Below are 23445 nucleotides of genomic sequence, written 5' to 3'. Positions count from 1 at the left end.
CTTTTTCTTTCAAAACAGAATATATTAAATTTGGCATTTGTGTGTGTGCGATTGTGTGTTAAATGTGCTGTGTGTAAATTATGAAAGAGCGTGCTCATGTTTGGATGAGTGTAAATTATTTAACCCAGCCCCCCCGTCCGCACACGCATAAATACACCATCCCCAGCGGCGGGCTGCTTGCACGCCACACTCCTCCAAGTCTCTTTGTATCCGTCCGTCCCTTCTGCCTCTACCTCTCATTTCTTATTGAGTATTTCGGTTGAAAATTACAAGGTCAGTACAACTTTATTCCCCCACGACGCTCGAAGTAAACATCTCGGTGGTTTGCCTCGGGACCACCACTTGAAATATTTGCATTTGTCCATCTCTGCGGCTGCTGCTTCAGATGAGTTCACAGAATTTCGATATATATTATTCATCTCTGGGTTGTGCGCTTTACATTCTCATTTATTGCGTAACTATTGTTTACTGACTCTAATGTTAACAATCAGTTCCCCTCCTCGATGACGGGCTTCGGTACACCGGAGTTTGAACGATCTTGAAGAAAACAAATGAACATGGCTGTCATGCAGCCACACTTGTCAGATAGGATTTGGGTGCTCTTTAAAGTATCGTCCCCTTCACTTGAAAGGTAAAATGAAGGAATGTGGAAGGGAATAGATGGCGTATTGCAGAGTTTTTCCACCTGGAGTAGGAAGCAAGCAGCCTTTGTGTCGATGATTGTCAATACTGCTGCCAGTTGATAAACTCGGTGTTTTCTCATGAGAATATCAGGTATGTTGTGTTCCTCAGTAATTTGTAACTTATGGTTAATCATGGCAGGAAATGGTGAATGACCCGCAAGGAAGAAAAAGGAAATGACGTAATATAAAACACTATTTTTTTCTTATCAGAGTGATATTACCTTTAAATTTAAATAACAATTGAGTAAAGTAAGTGTTATTTTCACTTACTCAAGGAAAACTTGAGCAGTTTGCTTTATTGATTAGGTCTAGTTGTTGTCAAATGGAGCAGTTGGTTTGAAGTGGACAGTCATTAACGCTTGTTGTCTAAAGATTAGTTTGCAATCTTTGGAAATGTCTTTTCAGTTGGCATTCTGGATCTTTTGTCAAGAAGTGGTGCTGTTGTAGTCATTTGTCAGAGCCGAATTACCTGGCAGGTTGTTTATACTGAGACTTAAAGGTAGAATGCTGCTGTTACCCCAGCAGGATACTTCCTATAGATTTTGTTCATAAAGCCACCTTGAAAGTAGTTAGTTGGTGTGTAACCGCAAAAAACTAATCAAACTTCTAATGGATCCATGTTTATGTCCTCATGCCATAAGTTCTTCTGGGACTGACTTCATTTGATGATCAGGGGTTAATGACACTTAATGTCATTACAATGCAAGACTACAACTTTTGATTCAACTTACATTATATATACAGAGAAAGAACATCTAAAATGACATCAATTTAAAAATTAGTTCCTTGTCATGAAAACTTTTTTTTTGCTAAGACAGATTGTCGTGTTTTCCACCGAGAATCACTTGCCGAAGGCAAGTACCTGACTCGTTTGTTTGCCCCTGCAAAATTGAGTTTGAAGAGCATCACAATAGCATTTCTTTCAATGAAGCTTGTGGGAAGCATGACTCAGTTCAGTGTGTGTGTGTGTGTGTGTGTGTCGGTGCTTGGAGAAAACAGGCCTGCTCCACTTCCATATATCCTAAATATCAGACTTTAATGACAAAAACATCTGATGTGATATGATTATATCTGATTATGTAAATACCCCTGACAGCTCCACTGTAGATGCATTTTGAAGCATTATTTCCAGGCAAAGATCTCCTTTCAGGCGCAGGTGCGTAATGTGCATTTTAATTGTGGTTCAACATTGTGAGCAGCTGATGCTAAATATTCCCAGGTGTACCTGAACTGCTCAGGGTTAATCATTATGACAACGTATCGCATATTTTCTAATGTTGTTTTAGGTTATTACAGTTAATTAGCTGCCTGTGTAATTAAAAAACATCATATAAGACAGTTACTAGATTTGATGTTGAATATACGCACTGCTGCCCTTATCTGGTTGGACCTTCATCTAAGAGGAAATCCAGTGAAATGAAAAAAAACAGCTTGGACGATCAATTTATATTCAAGGTAATGTTTGAGAACCACTGGGGCTGCTGGGAATTGTTAGAGGCTGTAGCTTTTTGATTGCTTCTGCAACAACAGAAGTGGGAAAAAGAAGTCAATATGTGAGATGTGAGGGCCGAGCTGCAGGACAAAGAGGAGTTTGGAAAGAAGAAGCCGCTCCTCCTTGCTGGAAATATCAATCCAGTCAGAAATCCCTCTGCTCCGGCCTTTCACTGATAATTTAGAGTTAGTATTCTTAATTGTCTTTGGGTGAAAGGAAAGATGAATGCTTGTTTGTTATTTCCAATGCAATCCGAACAACCTTCACACACACACACACAGTGTGTTTATTACCTTTACTGTAATTTCCTGCGACATAGAGTAACCTCAGCCACTTCTACTCATGCTAGACTTTTGCATTAAGGTTCCTCGCCATTTTTCTCTGGAGGTCCCTCAGATTGCAAACCCCGCCTTTCCAATCTGTTTTGCTTTGAAGTGACTGTAAGGGCGTAGACTGACTTCTGCTGAAGGTCATGCTCGCTGCCTTTCACGCCCTGTTTGTTCAAGCAACTGAAATCTGAACTTTGATGAGATGTACTGCTTTATGCTTAAGTGTTGTTCACAGAGAACCCTCGTCCAATTCACCCTTCAAAGTTCTCTTAGATGTTTAATTTGAATAAAAACTTTACAGTGCAATGCTGGCCGACATGCCCACGAGCACAAATGACAAATGGGGGAAGAAAAAAAAAAAAAAAACCTTGAGCTTTCAAAAGCAAAGCTAGGGTTTTAAATGTCTGCTTCAGGCTCTGGATAGTGTGTTACTTTGATTTATTATTTATTCATGCCTTGCATGTAAAAATGTAATTTTGACAAAACTTTATGTCAAAACCTTGTTTCACCCCCTGTGATCACAAGTATCTTTTCTCTTTTCCCTCGGTTTCTATCTTGGTCTGGCACTTAGCGCAGATATGATAATTATGACAATTACATGTCCAATTAACAGTGTACACACACACACACACACACACACCAACGCCACATTCCGGCTGCCTGCTGCTGCTGCCTCGACTTCAAATGCACCAGTGCGGTACAGTAGAAAAACAAGATGAGAGACAGACGGGCTTAGACGCGAGAGAGCCAGAGATTGTTCCAGTCCCACGGTCCCCCTTCACACTCCTTAACACATGTGATTCTTTTGTAAACACACAAACGCACATCTGCAGACTAATGACGTGTCATTACACTCTAATACCATAATATGTTCGCGATTGCCCTCCCACTAGATTTTGCTCTGGAGGAAAACCACATTTAGTAATCTGCATACCACAAACAAATTAAGAAGGTGTGTGTGTGTGTTTGTGCGCCCATGTGTCTATGTGTGTGCGTGCATGCAAACTTATGCGTGTACGTGTTAGTGTGTATTCTTATATAAGCATGCAGCCTCCTCTTGCCTCCAGGGTGATGATGGAAACTGTTTGTCATCCTCCCACCTCTCTCTCTCTCTCTCTCTCTCTCTCTCTCTCTCTCTCTCTCTCTCTCTCTCTCTCTCTCCCCCTCTCTCACATTGAAATCAAATCAAATGTTCCTAATTGGTATCACTACAACATTTCCAGCATAGCACGGAAGCGCCAACATCCATAAATAGCTAATTAATAATAAATTCTAAACTCATATCAGTAATGATGGAGATCAATTTAAGTGCAAGCAAATGGCTTAAAGAATAAATACATACGGGAATGTGCTGGACAGCCCATCAGTACGTTTTACTCATGAGAAAAGTACAGCTTTATTGCTTTTTATGTAGCCATTTTCGGATGAATATGTCAGTTTGCTGCACTCCTGACTGACGATACTTTGACATAAATCTGAAATAATGCCCCATACTGTTGATGCTTTCAGCAGCTGGGGTGATGGGAGAGGAAGTCGTCCGACTCGCTGAACCTCTCATCACGAGTGTCCATTAGGAATCACTTTACTTCAACTTGTAAGCAATTCAGTGCCCGTATTTCTAAATTGGCCACAGAAAGAGTTGCAAGTGAAACTGGTTGATGGGGATTGTTTGAACAATAAGAAACTGAAAGAAACAAAACAACTTCAATACTGTTGTATGGTACAGATTGCCAGGGGACTACTCTTTATTCTGAAGATGGATAATCTCACTGTGAATGCTTTGACTGAGATCTGCGATGGCTTTTTGTGGGCTTTTGATTCATTGTTGTTTCTGTGCATTCATCTTTCTTTAGATTTAGTCACAAAAGAAAAGTGGCAGCAGTTCGTTAGGTATTGTTTTCATTACATTTGTAAATGTACACACACACACACACACACACACACACACACACACACACACACACACACACACACACACGCACACAGGATGTAAATTCTTCAGCCTCCACTTTCAGGCTCTGTTTACCAGATAATGATTTCAAGTAAAAAAAAGAAAAATTTGGTGGCATCTTGGGGATCCGTTTACACGACAACGGTGGAAAAGGCAACTCCTTCTGAAGTGAAACTTTGAGAAAATGTTTGGACTTTTTGTACAAGCGGGAAAAAAACTTTTCTGCAATTCTGTTGCTGGACATGCTCACCACAATCGCAGATAACCATTCTTCTGCATCTGTGTGAGTAGATTGAGCGTGGTATGAATAAAAATGATTCAAACTTTGTCGTATAAATGGAATTTAAAATAATGCTAGTTAATGTTACAGATGTGGCACAAACTTAGTCCACGAATGGTTAATAACAGTGCTAACAACAGCTTCGTGTTTTATGACATTTCTAAAGTTTGTCTTGAATTTTTCCCGACATTTAAATGGAAACAATGATTTCTTTTCTTCACATCTCTTTTCAGCCCTTGTCAGTCTTCTCTGAATGCTCTGCCTCGGCTACTGTATTTCAGTCCATTACTGTCAGTGTCTGTCTGTCATATCTTCCGAAATAAGAAAGTCTGACCCAATTTAGACGGCTTTAATAAAATATTCATTCTCTCTTCCTAATTCACGTTTAATACTTTTTTCACCCCAGAGAGCTCATTATGAAAATAACCCTTCTCTCTGCTTCATTTTTCTTCTCTCAGATTTTTTTTACATTTTTTCTCGATTTTCATTCAGCTCGACCAACTTCCTCTTACACTGAGTTGTAATTTTATCACATTTATATGAAGAAAAAAAAATACCTTGGACTTTTTCGGAACATGAATATTTTTTTCCTCCTGCCTTTTGATTAGGAAATATTCACACTGATTAGCCTCATCATCTCTCATGTTCTGGCTTTGAGATGCTTGTTGATAGTTGAACGATGCCTTTGTTCCTACACCCAGCAGCAGGATTAACCCTTAGAACAGAAATCATTTATTCATCTCAGTTGTAAATTCTTTACTCTGTGCTCAAGTTGTGCATGTTTTGTGGACTGATTAGGGCTGATTTCCTCTCTCCTTAATCTCAGGGTGATTTTATTGAAAATCTGCAAAAAATTAGTTATAAATAATTCCAAAAATTCCAGTGACATCTCCGCACACTTTTCTGCAGTGGACTCCGAATAAACGAGCAGTTGTTGCATTCTGAAAGGATCTGGTGTGGATGTGGTGTGGATCTTCTACAAGCCTGAAAACCAGGAGTCGAAACTGAATGCATGAAACCGTCGCAGGCCTCTGTTTGCTGCAGTTTCTGTCTGAAAGCACCTTCCTTTTTGAAACTACTGAGAGCAGAGTGTTACTATAAACAAACACTAAAATACGGAAATGCAAACTAGCTTTACTTTTTTTCTTTTTTTTCTTTTTTTTTTAATCAAATAGCGACTGCATTTCAAAAGGGGTTTGGTCGCCTCTCAAGTAAAGGCACTTTGATCCCAGCTGACACAAAGCCTGTTAACCCAGAGAGAACATGGCAGAAGATCAGTGAACTGCCCTGGAGCTGTATTTGTGACTGTAAACAATGATTCTCACATTCCAACCATTCATTAAATATGCTGCAATTGTATATGAAGCAACGCAGCCTGAAAGTCCACTGTTTATTCATAAAAATGTCTCTTAAAGCACAATGAAAATTGACCCTCATGAATGTCAGTATACATTCTTACTAAACAAACCAGGCCATATGATCAGTTCTTTTTTTATTTTTTGTTTTAATAAAACTGTTTGTTCAGTTTTTGTAGTCTAAGGATGTTCTGCCTTCATACAGTCCTGGTCTGGTTCATTGCTTGCACAACTTTTGTGCAACATTGACAGCCGATAAAGGTTTTCTCCTGATCATTGACTTTTCTGCCACAAACCCCTTTTTCCCCTCACAGCATTCCTTTCTGTGGTGGCAGGTTTCAGCTCTCGTTGAAGGCTTTTCGATAGGATTTAGGTCCGTAGTTGTTGCCAGTTCCTTCAGAAAAGTCCATTTCTGCTCTGCTTGTGTGGTTCTCTACGAGACCTTAGACTGATTTGGCCTGCTGCACGGCACTGGGAAACACAATTCACTCAAATCATTTTGGTAAACATAATTTTATAATGCTTTTGGGACATTTAATATTAGAGCGAAGCTGTTGGACGTGGTAGAATTTGCCAAAACGTGTTTTTGACAGAATGTTGATGCTTCTCGCTTTTATTCTTTTCCACCAGAAGGCCCCAAAGACACCTTACTCAAAGGGGCTGAACATTCTCTCAGCATGTTAGACTTTCCACATTGTTTTACTATCGATCGGTTGTTTTCCTTACACCCATCATTTCATCACCTGTAAACAAACTGATGCGCTGCCTTTCCCCCTCAGGGAGGCTTTCATCTGTTTTTAAAATGCTGCAAAAGAACAACTGTGGCTCGTCTTGGAAAATTATCTGTGAGCAACATTAATGGTGTTTTCTTCTAGATAGATCCTCTGAAGTCCGTCAGCTACGGTCAGCCTGAAGCGCCTTCCATACTCTCATGTTGTTTACAGTGTGAAACAACATGGAAAGTGTGTAAAATCCACACATTCCCAGGAGGTAATGGAGTCGGGCCTCTCTGGAGGTGTTGTTTGCGTCAGTGCACTCAGGATTCGTGGATATCTGCTGCATATGCAGGATAGCTATTTATTCTGGCCGAAAAGGTTACAATTTTCCTATTTTCTACAGAGACAGAGTTTCAGGAGTTTTCAGAATGTTCTGTTCGACACCCAAACCACAATGACAGTTTCCCGTTTTTACTTGAAAACATTATTATGCAAATTTGCTCTGTGGACTAACGTAATGAACACTGTTGTGATCAGCTCAGTATCTGTTCATCAGGTACCACGATTAAAAAGTTGGGGGAGTAACCAAAGCTATGCGTGGGTGTCCTTTTTTTTTTTTTTTTCAGGCACAAAGCACGTATTGTGCTTTTTGAACCAGCTAAATGGATTCAGAGGTGGAGGTGTCTCTGAATTATTGCTCTCCTCGTCCTCTTACCAGTGCTGGAGTTGAACTTACATGGTGAAACGCAACTGGAATGGCTTCATACAAAAAAAAAAAAAAACAAAAAAGATGTTATCCGAAGCAAATGATGTATGAACTGTTATTATTTTTCGTGAGCACTAACAATCCTTGAGCCCTCATAAAACAATGAGCTGTGAAACTATTTTGCCGAAGCGACTCCTCAGCGCTGATGTATGTGTTGAACGAGAGAGGTAGTAATTTTATGGCACAGAAGTCGTCTGGCGAACGTGATGCCATCTGATAGCAGCTGATAGATGCACTCTGGTGTGTTTTTGAAAAATAGCACTGTGATGTAATGTTGTGGAAATAGCATTGTAGACCAGATATTACACAGCGCCGTCGTGAATCAGGCACTTAAAGTGCCCCGCCGCCGAGGTCTCCTGTTACACAGCTTCCTTTCATTTTCTCCCTCTTTTCCCTCACTGTTTGTCGAATCTTGGCACTTATACACATAATGCCTATGAGTGCATTTAACATGGGATCTGAAATCAATACTAAAGTGGTCCACGTGTGTCCTGATAGAGATCGAGTGTGTGCGTCAGTGTGTTTGCATAAAACATTCATTCTGTGGACGGTTGTAAGTGCACGTGCTCCTCTCATTCAACCTTTTTCAGCCTGACCTTGGCAGTGACCATCTCATGTTCCTGGCTACTCTTATAAATCACCCCGCCGGCTCTATCTGCCTTTGATTGGTTTGATTTCAACCATTAAATCCAATTTGCTGGTGAAAGGAAAAATTGTGATGGAGGGCAGGAGGCAGGATGTCCACGGCTTTTTCTCGGCCTCTGCAATCAAAGCGTGCGCATGCAAAACGAATCAGGTCGGAGTGAGGAAAGTGGATAGACTGCTAAACTAAACCCCCTCACCACCACCACCACCACCTGAACATCCCAATGTTCACCACAGATCAACAATCTGCTTGTTCCAATATCACACACGATCATCATAAAGATGACAGTAAATATGACTAACGTGCATTTATATCATGACTTCTTCTTTCTCTGTTATTTATGAGATGAAAGTCAGGCAGTGTATGCTGGGAAAGAATAAGGAAGTTCACAATCAATAAACTGATGGTGTCTTGTTCATCAGTAATATTTGACCAGCATCCGGTTCAATACAGACAGTGCTGTCAGCTTTCAGCTGTCAGCTGTCAGCCTGACCAGGTTTGTTCTAGACGAAAAAAAAAGTAAAGAGAGAAAATCTGATTCAACCTGACCAAGTAAAGTCCGTGCCAGAGCTGCAGTTTTCCCCTAAGGCCCTAACTTTACACAGATTCAGGTGAAAACAGAAAACTGTCATTGTGTTTTTGGTGTCTGTTTCCATGAGAACTGTGCTCAGATCCACTGGAAGTGCTACTTTTTGGAAACGCTCTGGCTCTGTCTTTGTGGAAATGGGGGAAAACTGATTTTCTGAAATGCACAACAGCCTGAGTAAATAGTTTTTCTACACATGCATAAGTAAATCAACAATACTAACAATGGTGGCCTCCAGATTGGCATGACTCTCAGTCCATTTTCTCTTAGGATTTAGTAGTTCTGTAGCTGAATCACTCGTGATAGCAATCCAGCTTCACCATCTGTCCATACGAATGTCCATGTATTCACTACATATTGTTCTCTGTGTGCGTGTGTGTGTGCACCAACTTGTGGCCTAGCATGCGTTTTTCTTGTTTTCGTGTAATCAGACATTATATTGAAACGGTTGTTTGAAAACGCAAATAAAAATGCAAAAATGATGTGTTTTCACTGGGAATGTCATATAAATAGGGCCCTGTTTATCATTACATCTATATTAATGGATTTACTCAAGTGCAGTTGCAACAGTAGAAACAGGAACTTAATCCACTTGACACATTTTGCATAACGTGTGATTTTATCAGTGAGTAAATCTCTGTTTGCTCCCATCAGCATGAAAATACGGTGCTCGTTGCTGCTCCTCTCCAACAGTCACATCCTATAAGGTGATAAGGTAAACTCTTTTCATTGTGGCAGTCAGAGGTTTTGTTGTTTATTCAGACTGAGGAGAAAACAGTTTGTGTGTTTTTCACCAACTAATGAGGTTCGCATCTCCTAATTACTCTGTCAGCCGTGACCGTTAAGGTCATTCAGCAACAGTGAATGAAAACCCTTCTGTTTTAATTTAAAGACGTACCGTGTCTTAAATGAGTACAGATTTTGATTGACAGATCCATCGCCGTGATGTTAATATCACTGCGTGCCCAGTAAATGTATTCAGATTTGATTTTGGATGCAAAGTGTTCATGCAGATGAGGTTTTTAGGCTTGATTTGGCTGGAAGTCATGCATGTGTGGCTTTTCATTTGTTTGATTGTTTGGTTTTTTTTTTTTTTTTTTTTTTACATATTGCTCTGCTTTGCCCTGCAGTCCCAAACCACACTAATTGAATAAAGAGTAATTGTGATGTATTTAGGCAGCTGCTGACCCCTGTTGTTCGAGTGGCTCAAGCCATTAGCCGAAGCACGAGGCTCACTCCGGTGGATACGCAAGTGCAAAGCTGAACAGGCGGATGTGAGAGAGCGGGAAAGTGGCAGGTCAGTTTAAGTGGCTTGGGCATTGGTGCATTTTTGTTATGCATTAGATGCTGGGACAAACAGCCAAAGTACATGCTTGAAGGCACAGAAGACCATGTAAACTATTAAGCAAACTGTTCGTTCGCTTGAGAAAATGAAATTCAGGAGCTAAAAGGTTTTTCGGCAGCAACTGCAGGATACTGTAATCTCCTCTACGCTCTGAATTACAATTTTTGTACTGAGTGTACAAACACCGGGGCGAGATGCACTCCTATTTCTGATTTACCAAAATCCTATTTAATATGTGATTTTTTTTTTTTCTTATTCTTTTGTTTTAAATGTACTTAGTTTTCAAGAAGATAAAAAAAAGATTTTCAGTCCAGGTCAGAGCCACAGGTAAGTCCAACAATAGAACAATAATAACCTTAAATCTAGATTTCTTAGCACGAGCTCATTACCTTTTCAAAGTACTGAATCACATTAGATCGAGTGTATGTAATGAAATGGATGGTCAGCATGAATAATCAATCATGAGCTGCATTTACAAAGACCTCGTGCTAGTTTGTATTCCAGCACCCCCTGGATGAGAGGTTCAAAGGTGACTCTTGAGCGGGAGAAAACAAGCAATGCTCAGGGTCCATTTAGGACCTGCTCTGAAGTCCCTCAATCATATTGCATGAGCTTGGCCACTTGCAATTTTTATGAGCACTTAAGCCCTTTCCACCCCGAACAGCCCCTTCTGGGACCAAACTGTATCTGTTATTAAACCTGCAACCTGACACCGCTGTTAGAAAAGGGCCAGGCATTGTACATTTGAAGGAAAGGTGCATTGCACTAACGGTTAGAAGAAAGGTGGGCGGAGCACCGTGGCAGATGTTGGGAGAGTCACAGTTAAAGCTTCAGGTGTGACCGACTCATTGTCGTCAGGATTGCTGTCTTATTTTCATTGTGGTGTTTTATTCAGCAAAAGGAAAATCACTCAATCTTATTCTGAATTGGTAATGGAAGCAATTGCTCTCACATTTCAAAAATGATCTGAAGTTTCTTTCATCCTCGGAACTCAAGGGTGTTCATTTTGACTGTAGACTGGATGTTACTGGCTGAATGGGAAACTTCGACAAACAGCAGCTTGAAAGAAATTAAATATTAGAAAAAAAAAAGGATTCTTATAAAATTCCTTTTGTCACTTCTTGAGCAGATTTCTATTTTTTTTCCCCAAATTAATGTTAAAATACTGTCTTCTGTGTTATTTTGAATGTCAGATTTCTGTCGTTATACTATTTTCTCTTGTATAGAGTCAAAAATAGTCTCAATAACCATCTACACATTTTAGTCTAGTTAAAGAAAAGTACGTTTACTTTGACATTTTTTACAATATCCTTGCTTGGAGTCTTTTGCGGGCTGTTTTTTGGTCCTCGGGCCTTATATTTGAAAGGCCTCTGCAGAATAATTTTTACACAGAAAAAGGCAAATAAATTTCTATTTGCAGTGCCCTTACATGTATTTGTATGTTTTCCTCTCAGCAAACTAAAGCTATTTTGATGCATCTGTCAAATGGAACCTACACTATAACGTAACAGTCAACAGAACTTATTAATGTCTGTACATTAACTTAATCTTTGCATACCGTGTTCCTTATTAGCTGAGTGAAATGCGAGTGAGTTTTGTATTAGAGTTATGCTGCGGGGATCAAATGAAGAGCCAATCTGCTTGAGCTCTTGTCTGTTCGTTCAAGAAGAAAGGCAGTTCTGAAACACTGGCTCTGCAACAGTCCAATTTTCTCTATCATTCAAATATCCGGAGAATCCGCGTCTGTGTGGATTTTTTTTGTGCAGTCTCGAAGAGTTATACGTTGCGGTAAACAATGTTCCTCTTTTCGACAAGAGCCCGACGGTTGGAGCCTGCGAGAGAACACTTCAACGTATGAAGTATTTTCCTAACACTAACATTAATCTATTATAACACAGCGAGCGCCAGAGTAAACTACCTGACATTCCTCCGCCGAGAGCTCCACAGGGCCACTCCATGACACTTTGGGCCCATCAAAGTAGTTTCCTACTTCCAGTGAGACATCGGGCCGTAAAGATGGCGGCTATGAGACCTGGACTCACACCAGCCAGTCTGAGAAAAGTATCTTTGGTTGATCTCATCACTGACGCCCACACATCCTGCTTTAATCTCACTTTTGATTTATGAAGGTAAATGACTTCTCTAATTGAATCCAAAGAATTCTCCTGCAGTTAAGGAAATGGATTCCACTTCACTAGTCCCCAAAGCGCTTTATGTTTAATCACATTCATCAGTGGCTCTTGCCATTCACCATCGTTTAGCCATCCATTGGAAGCAACTGGAGGCTTGACGTCGAGGACGCCGGACATGTAGGAAGGCAAAGATGGCGCAGTATAATCTGAAACCTCAAAATTGAAAGTTGACTCAGTATCCAAAGCCCTCCACAGTAACGCGTCATTAGATGAAGCCTCAGCTGAGCTACTGACCGAGCAACAGCCTCCATTAGGCTTGAAAATGGCAGAGAAATCCTGTTTCAGCTCATGTGGAACTGTAGCGATGCAGCTGTGTCAATGGACTGAAAAGTTCCCGATACTGCCCTCTCCTTAACTGTGTTTTAACTTTTTTCAGATTTTTAACAGCGAGGCATGTTATTGCTTGTTGGAGTATGTTTATGGCCTGAAGCTATTTTGAAACTGTGAGTTATTATGGGTTTAAGAAAAATGAAATGAGCAAGTTTGGTTTTCATTTATTGCATTTTGCTATTTGCTTTTGCTAAAACGTGTGACCTGAAGAGGAGGAAGGGAAAATAAAAAAAAAGACGAGACATCTTCAATCATTGCTTCTTGGCAGACTCGAAAGAGTTTGAACGTGCAAATCCTTCCAAGCCACCGTTCTTAACGGCCAAATCGTTGCGCTTGTTAGCCCCGTGAGATCTGAATGCAACCTTAAATCCGTTTCGGTATATGGAGCGTGCGGAGAATCCATTTGAGCTGTCTGGGGGAAGTCAGTGGTTCATCAGTGAGCAAGCCAGGGGTGAAACTGGCTTTACGGAGGCAGACCTTCTGGACCATTTTCAAAAGAGTGCATCAGGCAGCTTCACGTCCATCGGATTTGACAAACCACAACAAACAGAGCAACGGAACTTCCCTTCCTTTGCTGATAATCCATTGGGCTGATTTGTCTCTCCATTTGATCAGTCTGGCCTTTACGTGTCACCTTCGCCGTGAACTTTCAAGGTTTTTGTGGAATTGATAAAACTGTCAGATCATCTTTCCCTCTGGAGTGGTAGATGTTGCTGATAGCTTGCATCTCGTGTGCGAGCGCAACAGAACACATCACCTCCCTCCCCTACTTTTATCTTCTCTCTTAATATGAAGCACCACACACACACACACACACGCACACACAAAGAGACACACACATTTTCCTTTCACACCTCAGCACTCATTTTAATTAGCTGACTCTCTGATCTTTCTCTCTCTCCTCTCTGATAATTTTCACTCATTTCCTTTCCGTTTTCCAGAGTCTCTCTCTCTCGTTCGCTCTCATTACAGTCATTTCTCAGTGTAATTAATGAGCTGATATCTGCTTTCGTGTCACTAGGGTCATGAGCTCCCCCTCTCTCTCTGCCTCTGTGTTACCAGAGAATCAGAGTATATGAGTCATACGGTGCTCTATTTAGCTGCGGCTCTTGTCTTTCTGCTCTCTTCTGCATCTGCGCCCGAACAACAAGGAAAGGAAAACCAGGGATTGTATGACCTCCGACATCCCGGCAGGCTTCGCCAGCAGTAACGACACAAAAAACCAAAAAGCATTATACGGAGAGAAGACATCATACCTCTCCTTTAGAGAGGTGAATTGGTTTAATTAAATCAGAGTAGAGATGCGATATACCTCAAACCGAAGCACTTATATCATCTTGTACCACTATTATCCTTCATTTGAATTTCAAAGCATCGGATTCTGAAGGACAGACTTCAGTTATACAATACAATTTCTCTTTTTTTTTTTTTCCATGTTCACAGCATCGTTGGAAATATCCATGCAGCCATTTGACTGCTTTGGACGAACTGGTTCACATGACTCAAGCTCGAAATGATAGCAAAAGACAATAAAACCTTCAACAGACCCAAAATAGAATTATCATCAATTAAAAAGTCAGATTGACAACTGAAAACCAACATATAGACTTATAGTTACTGAATGGAATAAAGCTCAGATCTGTAGAGTTTGAAGAGAGGACTGGCAGTCTGACTGGCAATCTCTGTCTCGGAAGAGCAATTCAGACACTCACAGTGATGAATTAACACCACAGATGGAGGCGGAACTCAACAAGAGAGCTTTTTTTGCGTTAACATTGTAAGAACCTGTCAGAGGAAATGCAGATCGCTGCAGCCATCAAGCATTTGTTTGCACAGCAATACTATTTATCGTAGATTCAAAGAATGAAATCAACAATATGTAGATGAAAAGTTTTAATTAATTGTTTATTGTAGTCCAAACACACCACTGCAGTATTGGATATCATGACCTGATTGACCACAATAATGATTAAAACAGATCAGTCATAGTTTCTGTACAAACAAATTTGGTGGTTCAATTGCAAGTTCTCTTTTCTGAGCAATCTAAATCTTGAATCTACGATAACATCACTGTTGTAGAGCCTATAGTGAAGTAAAGCACTTGAAATGATGACAGGTTGGAGAATTATGAGTTAATAATACAAAGTTCAATGTCACTTTTAATGCAATATATGAAATTTAGGATGAAAGATAGAATGATATGAGATCAAGGTTATTGCATCTTTTACAGTATTATTTATTGATGAGGAAAAACATGACCTCAAGTTGTAACTTCACAACTTTGTTGATTGAAAAAAACCAAGAGATATTATAGTTTTTGAGTATGTCTGAGAGGGCTATTTTCAGCAAAACTCCCATTTCTATTTCACCTTGTTCAGATTTGTGTTGTGTTGCTGTGCGGCTGTGGACATGACAATGGATTAGTTTGTGTGTGTGCGTGACTTTGCACTGCGATCCCTTTTAATCCTGATCCTTCCTTGTCCTTCAAACCCCAATCAAGGTTGTCATTAATGAGCTTTTTCTCTCATTCATTCTCTCTTCATTCTTTCCAAAACCCTTCTGTAATTAATTACAAGCATTGATGCTTGCTAATGATGGGTGGATGTGTGTGTGTGTATGTGTGTATTTGCACTTGTGCACAGACTGCTTAGCAATAAATGACTCTCAGCACCTCCCCGTGTTTGATTAGCAGCACCTAACAGCTCACAAGGATTTCATTTGTAAGGTCTTGGGTGCCATGTACTTTTTTTTTTTTCTAATCAGAATTGGATTCACTCCAGGTGCCAAATGTGAAAACATTCATTGTTTGTTCATAAAGTTTGCAAGGTCTTTAGTCATCCTCCTCTGTGCTGCACTGATCACACTGGATTCTGCATCTGAAGTGTGTCCAGTTGTTAATTAGTAGTCGATTATTCAAGAACACGATGAGAAAGTTCTGCTCATGTGGCCAAACACTGCCCTTGCTTTTCAAAGATTTTCCCATTTTATCACAAATTCACAGCACTTTTTCTTGCTACTGCTCCCCCTCAGCTCCTGTTTACATTCGCTTCTGAGACAACATCAAAGAGCGTTTGCATATCATTAACATTTCTCTTTGTTTCTGTCTGGTTTCCAGGTGTTGTGTGCAGGTGGAGGTGGTCGCCATGGAGAGGCTGTTGCTGTGCGTGATGCTGGCAGTCGCCATGGCAGTGCGGGCACAGATCTGCCCGAAGCGCTGCGTATGCCAGATCCTGTCACCCAACCTGGCAACCCTCTGTGCCAAGAAAGGCCTGCTGTTTGTGCCGCCCAACATTGACAGACACACGGTGGAGCTGCGGCTGGCCGACAATTTTGTCACAAGGTGATGGCCGCATCATTAACATTGCTGTTGAGAGTGGAAGCTTGTCCTTTAACACAAAGCAGGATCTACCATTGCTGTTCATACATTACTGCCACATCTGCTGTTGTGTAATCAAGAGAATGTTCATGGTTATCACTGGTCCTACAGAGAATAAAATACTTGTAGTTAAAGAGTACTGCAATCTAAGTAACCGAAATAGTCCCAATTCTGAGTTCATAGTAGCAGCCTGTGTCCGTTTGACCTGGTTGGCCTGATCTGATACCCTGTTCATATGATGTTTTCAAGTGAAAACTTGAAAGTTTTGATGCATTTCGGGTGTCCAATTCAACGACAGCAGTGCTCAGAGCGGCTAAATTAGCCCAACTTATGAAAATGGTTCTCAAGGTGGAACTTTTGAATGGGTTTCTCAAACCCATACGAAGATCAATATCGTCACTTATTAAAATTACATTTACAATGGGCATCCTGCTGTGAAAATGTGATAATGAAAATTTATTTTTTTACTAACTGAAAGATATTATCTCACAAATATCAGTCTGGATTTGTTGTGGAACGCTCAATTGATGAGAAGAACATGGAACTCAGAACTATGAAACATTCTCTGTAGTATAGGTGTAATAAAATAAGAACCATGGAGAATAGCACATTTCTGTAACATATTAAACTAGGCAGTTTGAGGGAAGTAAAGGATCAGTGCGATATTAATTGTTACTAAAGGACGTGTGAGCTCGTTTTTGGATACATTTGATAATGATTTAAGATGATCTAGAAGTGGCAGAACTGCTGTCTATTTATGGTAATCAATTGTCACTATTTTACACGAAATAACCAACAGAAACATGAATTGAGAGATGTTCAGTTTTATGTAAAATCGAAAATAAATCGAAAATAAGGCCCCCATCCCTCCAAAAAAAGCTGTGATTGCATGCATTAGCATAGCTAAATAAATATCCGCTTTTTTCCAAGAGCTGTTGCTGCTGGATGAATATCTTCAGTTTGTCTCACCTGCTTTGTTGTGGGTTTTCTTGTCATCATTACTTGATGACAATGTTGTTCCTTTCAGGACGTGCTGACATCCAGATTATGGACTGTCGTCTTTCAACTAAATGATGTAGTTTCACCTGAACGTAATGAGTGAATCAATCATTAGCCTGACCCACACAGTGCTGACAGTTCAGCTGATGTGTAACAGCAACACTGCATTCACACACTGGTTTGCATGCGAAGCAACAAGGTCAATAGAAGTAATCCGCCAGATTCTAAGCACTTTTATTTTCAGTAAAAGAATTTACAGCCGTTTACATTCATTGGTTTATAGCGGCGCAGATGTGCCTCAGACTGGGATAACGCAGTCAAGGCAGGAGGTCATCCTCTATTTTGGTTTTTATAACTCACTGACAGATGAGTTTTGTGTTCATCAGACCCTTTTTTGTACAAGAACAATCTACTATAAACGTTCCCATGTTTGATTTTATTTATGTTCTTTCATAAAATGTTTGTTTCGAGCCCCCAGAAGCATGAAATCAAAACTGATACCATGGAGTTTGATGTGCTGGTGAAGGAAATTATCAGACATAGTGGAGCGTTCCAGAAAAAAAATCTGCATTTGAAAAAAATAAGCAGGATATCCGAGATTATGTGGCACAAAGTCTAAGCTGTTGGGAGAATGCGAGCAAGAGAAGTGATTCAGAAAAGATTGCAAGACCTAAGAACGGGTGCAGCAGAGAAGATTTCTAATAATAAAGTCTGCAGAAAATAGTCAATGCCTCTCACCACAATAATAGCAGCGTCTCTGCTGAGAGCCGAGACGATTTGTACCTCCTTTTTTTAACACCTTAAGAACAGGCGCAGACATAGAAGATGGGAATGTTTGCAGACATTGTAAATGGAATGAAACTCAATCTATGTGCATAAACTCCTCTCAGCATTCGTCATCTGGTAGCCACACCTGATATTTCATGCTCCAGGGTCAGACCTTATACTGTGTGTCATTTCGGAGGTCTGTGATGTGACGTTACTTAGGAAATAATCCTGTATTGAAGCTTCCAATATCAAGTTTGTAAATATGTTTGTCCTTGCAAACCCAGACTAGATCAGGCTTTAAAGCAGGAATGTGCCATTTGCATTATCTTTTTGGATGACTCTGTGTTTGAAATCATCCATTCTGAAGTGTCTCTGCTGGCAATGCTACTGACTTACCTTAAATAACTGTGCCGGCTAACCCCACATGACCTCAAAGACAGAAAGTTCTGATCACTATACTCTTGTAGGATAATGTGTAACATAAGATGTGCATAATAAGAATTGCAATTCTCTTTGTCCTGGAGTCAGTGACGTGTCTTTATGTATAAAATGAACAATTTTCATAACTATGGTGTCTTCGGGCGCCATTGAATATGAGGAACTGGCTGAATTTGACTTTTTTTTATAGGGCTTTATGTACATTATCTGCTGGCACTGCGATGAAATGAAAATTTACTTGGGTGTTAAAAAAAAAAAAAAAGAAGTTCTTTGAGATGCCAGAGTAAGTCATGGTCAGTTCACAGTCAGCGGAGCAGCTCAAGGCTGTCTCCTGATGGCACTGCAGTTTCAAGCATCAGTCGTCTGATTTCGGAGCCTTCAGAGAGAGTTGTTCACACTCACAAATATTGAATGAACTCCACAGGATAAAAGGAATACCGTATGTGAAAGCTGTTTCAGAATGAGCTTTGGCTTTAAATATTAACAGAGTTTCCCCCCGTTTCCCCTTTCAAGTCTACTGTGCATTTGAACCCTATTAAAAGACTGACAAACACTGGGAGTGCTGATACAGGCTCTATCAGTGCTGCTCCAGACATGTAGTACTACTGCCATGTGTTTGCTTCCTCTCTGATTCCGCTGTGTTTTCCTGTTTCCACAGTGTAAAAAGGAAGGATTTTGCAAATATGACACGACTGGTGGATCTAACGCTATCGAGAAACACCATCTCCTACATCACACCTCATGCCTTTGCTGATCTGGAAAACCTCAGAGCTCTGCACCTCAACAGGTAGAGTGTCGCAGCATGCATGTGTAAATTCCCTCTCCTCCGTGATACTATTCCATCTTTGTAAGACGTGTTTCTTCTTTTCACAGTAATCGGCTGACAAGAATAGGCAACGACACGTTCAGCGGGATGTCCAAACTTCATCATCTAATTCTGAACAACAACCAGCTGGTGCTGATCCATCAGGGAGCGTTCAATGACCTGTTGGCGCTGGAAGAGCTGGACCTTAGCTATAATAACCTAGACTCGATTCCATGGGAGGCCATCCAGGTCAGGAGCTTTTTGAACTCTTTGACCACTTTCAGAACCTGCTTGGCTCGAGGCCACAGGGAAAAGAGGGGAAAACAGAACACTGGCGAGCAAAATAAGAACGCTGGAAAAGCTTTCAGGCAATTTACTTCAAACTAATTAAAAGATTTTGGGACCTTTGGGAATGAACAAGGCCCTTTATGTGGAATGTTCAATAAGCCTGTATACAGTACAGTAGTCATTGATTGTTCAGAGAACATTTTTAATAAGTATTTTAACTAGCAGCAAAGAAAAAAAAAAAACAATCTCATTAATGAGCTAACAAGATACGTACAGTCTTCATCTGACCGTGTTGTTTTTAATCGATGCATAGAACAAGACTAACAAAGATGGAAACCTTCTCTTTCTTTCTGTGGACTGTACAGAGAATGACCAGCCTCCACACGTTGAGTTTAGACCACAACATGCTGGACTTCATTCCAGAGGGAACCTTCTCCCTTCTACAGAAACTCAACCGACTAGATGTGACCTCCAACAAGCTCCAGAAGCTGCCGCCAGACCCGCTGTTCCAGCGAGCGCAGGTATTCTTATCATACTCTGACACTTTAGATTTGTTAATTGATTTGATAAAATAGCAAAGGTAGTTCTTTTCTTAATTGCACTTTTTCACAACTCCTGCAGGTCCTGGCCACGTCAGGGGTCTTGACTTCCTCGTCCTTTGCGCTGTCCTTCGGTGGGAACCCTCTCCACTGTAACTGCGAGCTGCTCTGGCTGCGGAGGCTCAACCGGGAGGACGACCTGGAGACGTGCGCCACGCCCCAGCACCTGTCGGGCCGATACTTCTGGTCCATCCCTGAAGAGGAGTTTCTGTGCGAGCCCCCACTCATCACCAGATTCTCCCACGAGATGAGGGTTCTGGAAGGCCAGAGAGTAGCACTGAGGTATCAGCCGTTCTCCGAAATGCATGAAAACGTTGTGCTCACAGTGAATGAAAAGGCAAAACGTCAGGTTTTCATTACATTACTAAATGCTCTTGCTGTTATCCCATGACTATTTTCCTGTCCATTCCATTTCTCCCACACACAAACACTCAACAACGCAAACAGCCCGACTGCTCAATGACGCACGAGACAGGAACATTACACAAAAGATTTGGAGCAGGACAAAACTAAATCAAGACAACATCAGGTCTGAGAGATGATGATTGCTTCATTTGCATATATATTGGTCACACACTTTCAGCCATGATAGATGTTATGTTTCAAAACATGAAAATATGACGAAAGTGAGCAGAGAGTAAAAACAGGGTAAAGACAATAAATTAGTTGGTAATATTCCCCTTTTTTTATTATACTTCATCTTTGGATTTATGTATAAGAAATGAGTGAAGGTTATAATGGGTCAGCTTAACTAACATTATCTCTTTTGTTATGCAGTTTATCTCACAAATGGCAAAAAGTCTGGACCAGTTCACATTTTTATCATGTTATCTTGCGTTCAGCAGGTCATAAATGTAAACTAAATAAAATGTAAAAATACAGGTTTTTTAATTTGCCCCTGAATGATCTTTAATTCCTTCTTTTCAGAGCTTCTTCCTGACCTTCTGTGCTGTGCAGTAGTAGTTTGTTCCGGATGTTCAGTTATCCAACAGTAACTGCAGCTGAAGCCATTGAGACTAATATTTTGGTCTCTTTACTACCAGAGTTTTATCTGTGGCATGGCTTGGCTGTATTTGAACTCATGGTACTCATCCGGCTCACATGGTTGATTTTCTTAATTGTTAACATGCTGAAGAGGAAAATATCAGCAATTTCACTAATGCATCTTTAAAATTTTCTGAATTTGCTTGTGCTTTGAATAAGTTGTGTTTCTCTGTATCTTTAGTGCTCTAGACTGCTTCAAAACTGTTTTCTCATGTAACAGACCAGCAGCCTGTCCAGATCCCAGACAATAATGACTCCCTAGAAAACAGGAACCAAAAAGTTCAGTTTTTTCTCGATAGCATTTCATTGCAGAGATTCTTCTCATCCATGTATAGAGAACATGTACATGGATGTTACAGCAAAGCTAATAAAAAACAGGCTTCCCTTAAGTCACATATTAAAAAAAAGAATTAAAAAAGAAATGTTACAATGATTGTAATTATTAAGGAACAGAAATCCACCTTAACATCATGCACTCTTTTAGCCTGTTGTTCTGGTCTAAAGGGTTTAACAGGCTTTAGCTAAAAGTAAAAGCTAAAACTTGAATTGAGGGATTTGTTTTAGTGCGTTGTGTCTCCAGTTCATGTGTCCAGTAGAGTGATTTTTTTATTTTCCCTTCCACACCCGGAGGAAGGAGGAAATCCAGAAACTGCTGTCAGCTGTATCAGTGCTCTGCTTTCACTGTAAATCTGACCCCATTCTGTCATACTTCCAGTGAGTTCCACTCCACTGATTTGCTTTCCTTGTAGGTGTAAGGCAAGAGGAGACCCAGAGCCAGCCATTCACTGGATCTCTCCGGAGGGCAAGCTGGTGTCCAACTCCTCCCGGACGCTTGTCTACACTAACGGGACGCTGGACATCCTCATCAGCACTGTGAAGGACACCGGCTCGTTCACCTGCATCTCGTCCAACCCCGCTGGCGAAGCCCACCAAACGGTGGACCTGGTGATTATAAAACTCCCCCACATCTCCAACAACACCAATAACATCCAGGAGCCGGACCCCGGCTCGTCGGACATCTCCACCTCAACCCGGGGCGGCGCCAACGGGAGCAACGTGACCGGGGACGTGAAGGGCGGGGCGGACAAGAGGGTGGTGACGGCCGAGGCCACGTCATCGACTGCGCTGATCAAGTTCAACTTTCAACGAAACATCCCGGGGATCAGGATGTTCCAGATACAGTACAACGGCAGCCAGGACGACTCGCTGGTTTACAGGTAAGATTGACAGCGTCGGTACGTAACCGTGACGTTCAGTGGAGTCAGACGGTTTACGCAGTGGAAACTGAATCTTGATGTGGCCAGTGCGGAGGTGGAGAATTACCTAAGTCTGACCCGTATAGATTAGATTACATTAGATTGGATGCAAATTTAATGAACCTTTTTGGAAAATGTGATCACAGGAAATGGAAACAGGACAAATTACAAAACTGGTGTGGAGTAAAAATGGAGAGCAACCAGGGTGCTACAAGACTGTTAGCCGAAGAGCTTCCAGAGGGGTTTCAAGTTAACAAGTTGCACAAGTGTGCTTATAGGGCTCCACTATAGAGCACTTAAGTGCTCTACAAGATCATTTTAAAGTTACTTTGGGGCACCGTGAAGTAACTGCTAGGATGCAACACTGGCACTACAGGAATCATAGGAAGCGGAAGTTTTTAGATAGCTTTGTTTTTTACCTTCACAGACAAGCATGTGGTCTTTTTTTTTAATCACATACAGCAATAAACTGATAATAATGATCATAGCAAATTACAATATAACACAATTAAAAGCGCAGTTTTTCCTATTCACATGTGGTGAAAGGAGAAAAGCAAAGAGAGGTAAGAAAATGTAGGATCTTCATGTCAAACACTGGAAAAAAAACCAGCGTAGCAGTCAGACCCGCTGACTCAATCTGGGACAGGCTTGTCGGGGACGGCTCAGCTCGCCTTTCTTGACTCTTGCCGTTTGTTCAGGATTACACAGATTAGATTGATCTCACAGGGAATGATTGTTATTTGAGCTAAATATTTGCTCCAGCGAAATAGGGGAGAGGGAGTTAACATACATGTACAAGTTGTGCAGGGAATTACGCCAGCATTATCTGCTTTTCATATCACCACTAATCCCCAGCACATTGTTCATCAATAGACAATATCATCAGGAAAGCAGAAAAGCATTTAGATTGACCGGGTCAGATGGAAAACAGTGCCTCTTGATGAAATGGAATTCTTTTCAAGAAGGACGAGTTATGAATGTCCAACTCTTGATCGTGAAGTCTGCTGTGCCCTGTGAGCCCAGCAATGTGTAATTACCAAACAGGGATCATTCACTGATTAATCTGTTGGTATTATCTGTCTTGCATGGTATTCCTAATCTCTATTCATAATTCATCAGCACTTAACCCCATTCAGAGAATGCATCATGGAGACATGGCGCCAGTGGGGTTTATGTCTGTCTGTCTTGTAAAGATACAAAG

At 40.9% G+C, this 23445-nt stretch overlaps 1 protein-coding gene across 2 annotated transcripts in view; it reads left to right on the top strand.

Annotated features, from left to right (window-relative positions):
• Nucleotides 1-23445, top strand: part of LOC115406353 (leucine-rich repeat and fibronectin type-III domain-containing protein 5-like) — a 111333-nt gene that overhangs the window by 72770 nt on the left and 15118 nt on the right. For both annotated transcript variants that reach the window (XM_030116331.1, XM_030116330.1), the window contains 6 exons: nt 15787-16011; nt 18911-19039; nt 19126-19306; nt 19711-19866; nt 19967-20226; nt 21738-22205. In XM_030116331.1, coding sequence (XP_029972191.1) covers nt 15815-16011; nt 18911-19039; nt 19126-19306; nt 19711-19866; nt 19967-20226; nt 21738-22205 — 1391 coding nt within the window. In that variant the 5' untranslated portion in view covers nt 15787-15814. The remainder of the gene's footprint in view (nt 1-15786; nt 16012-18910; nt 19040-19125; nt 19307-19710; nt 19867-19966; nt 20227-21737; nt 22206-23445) is intronic.

This window comes from Salarias fasciatus, chromosome 19, assembly GCF_902148845.1.
Source record: "Salarias fasciatus chromosome 19, fSalaFa1.1, whole genome shotgun sequence".
Taxonomy (NCBI): domain Eukaryota; kingdom Metazoa; phylum Chordata; class Actinopteri; order Blenniiformes; family Blenniidae; genus Salarias; species Salarias fasciatus.
Note: the sequence above shows the minus strand (reverse complement) of the source record. Positions and strands in the feature narration are given on the sequence as shown.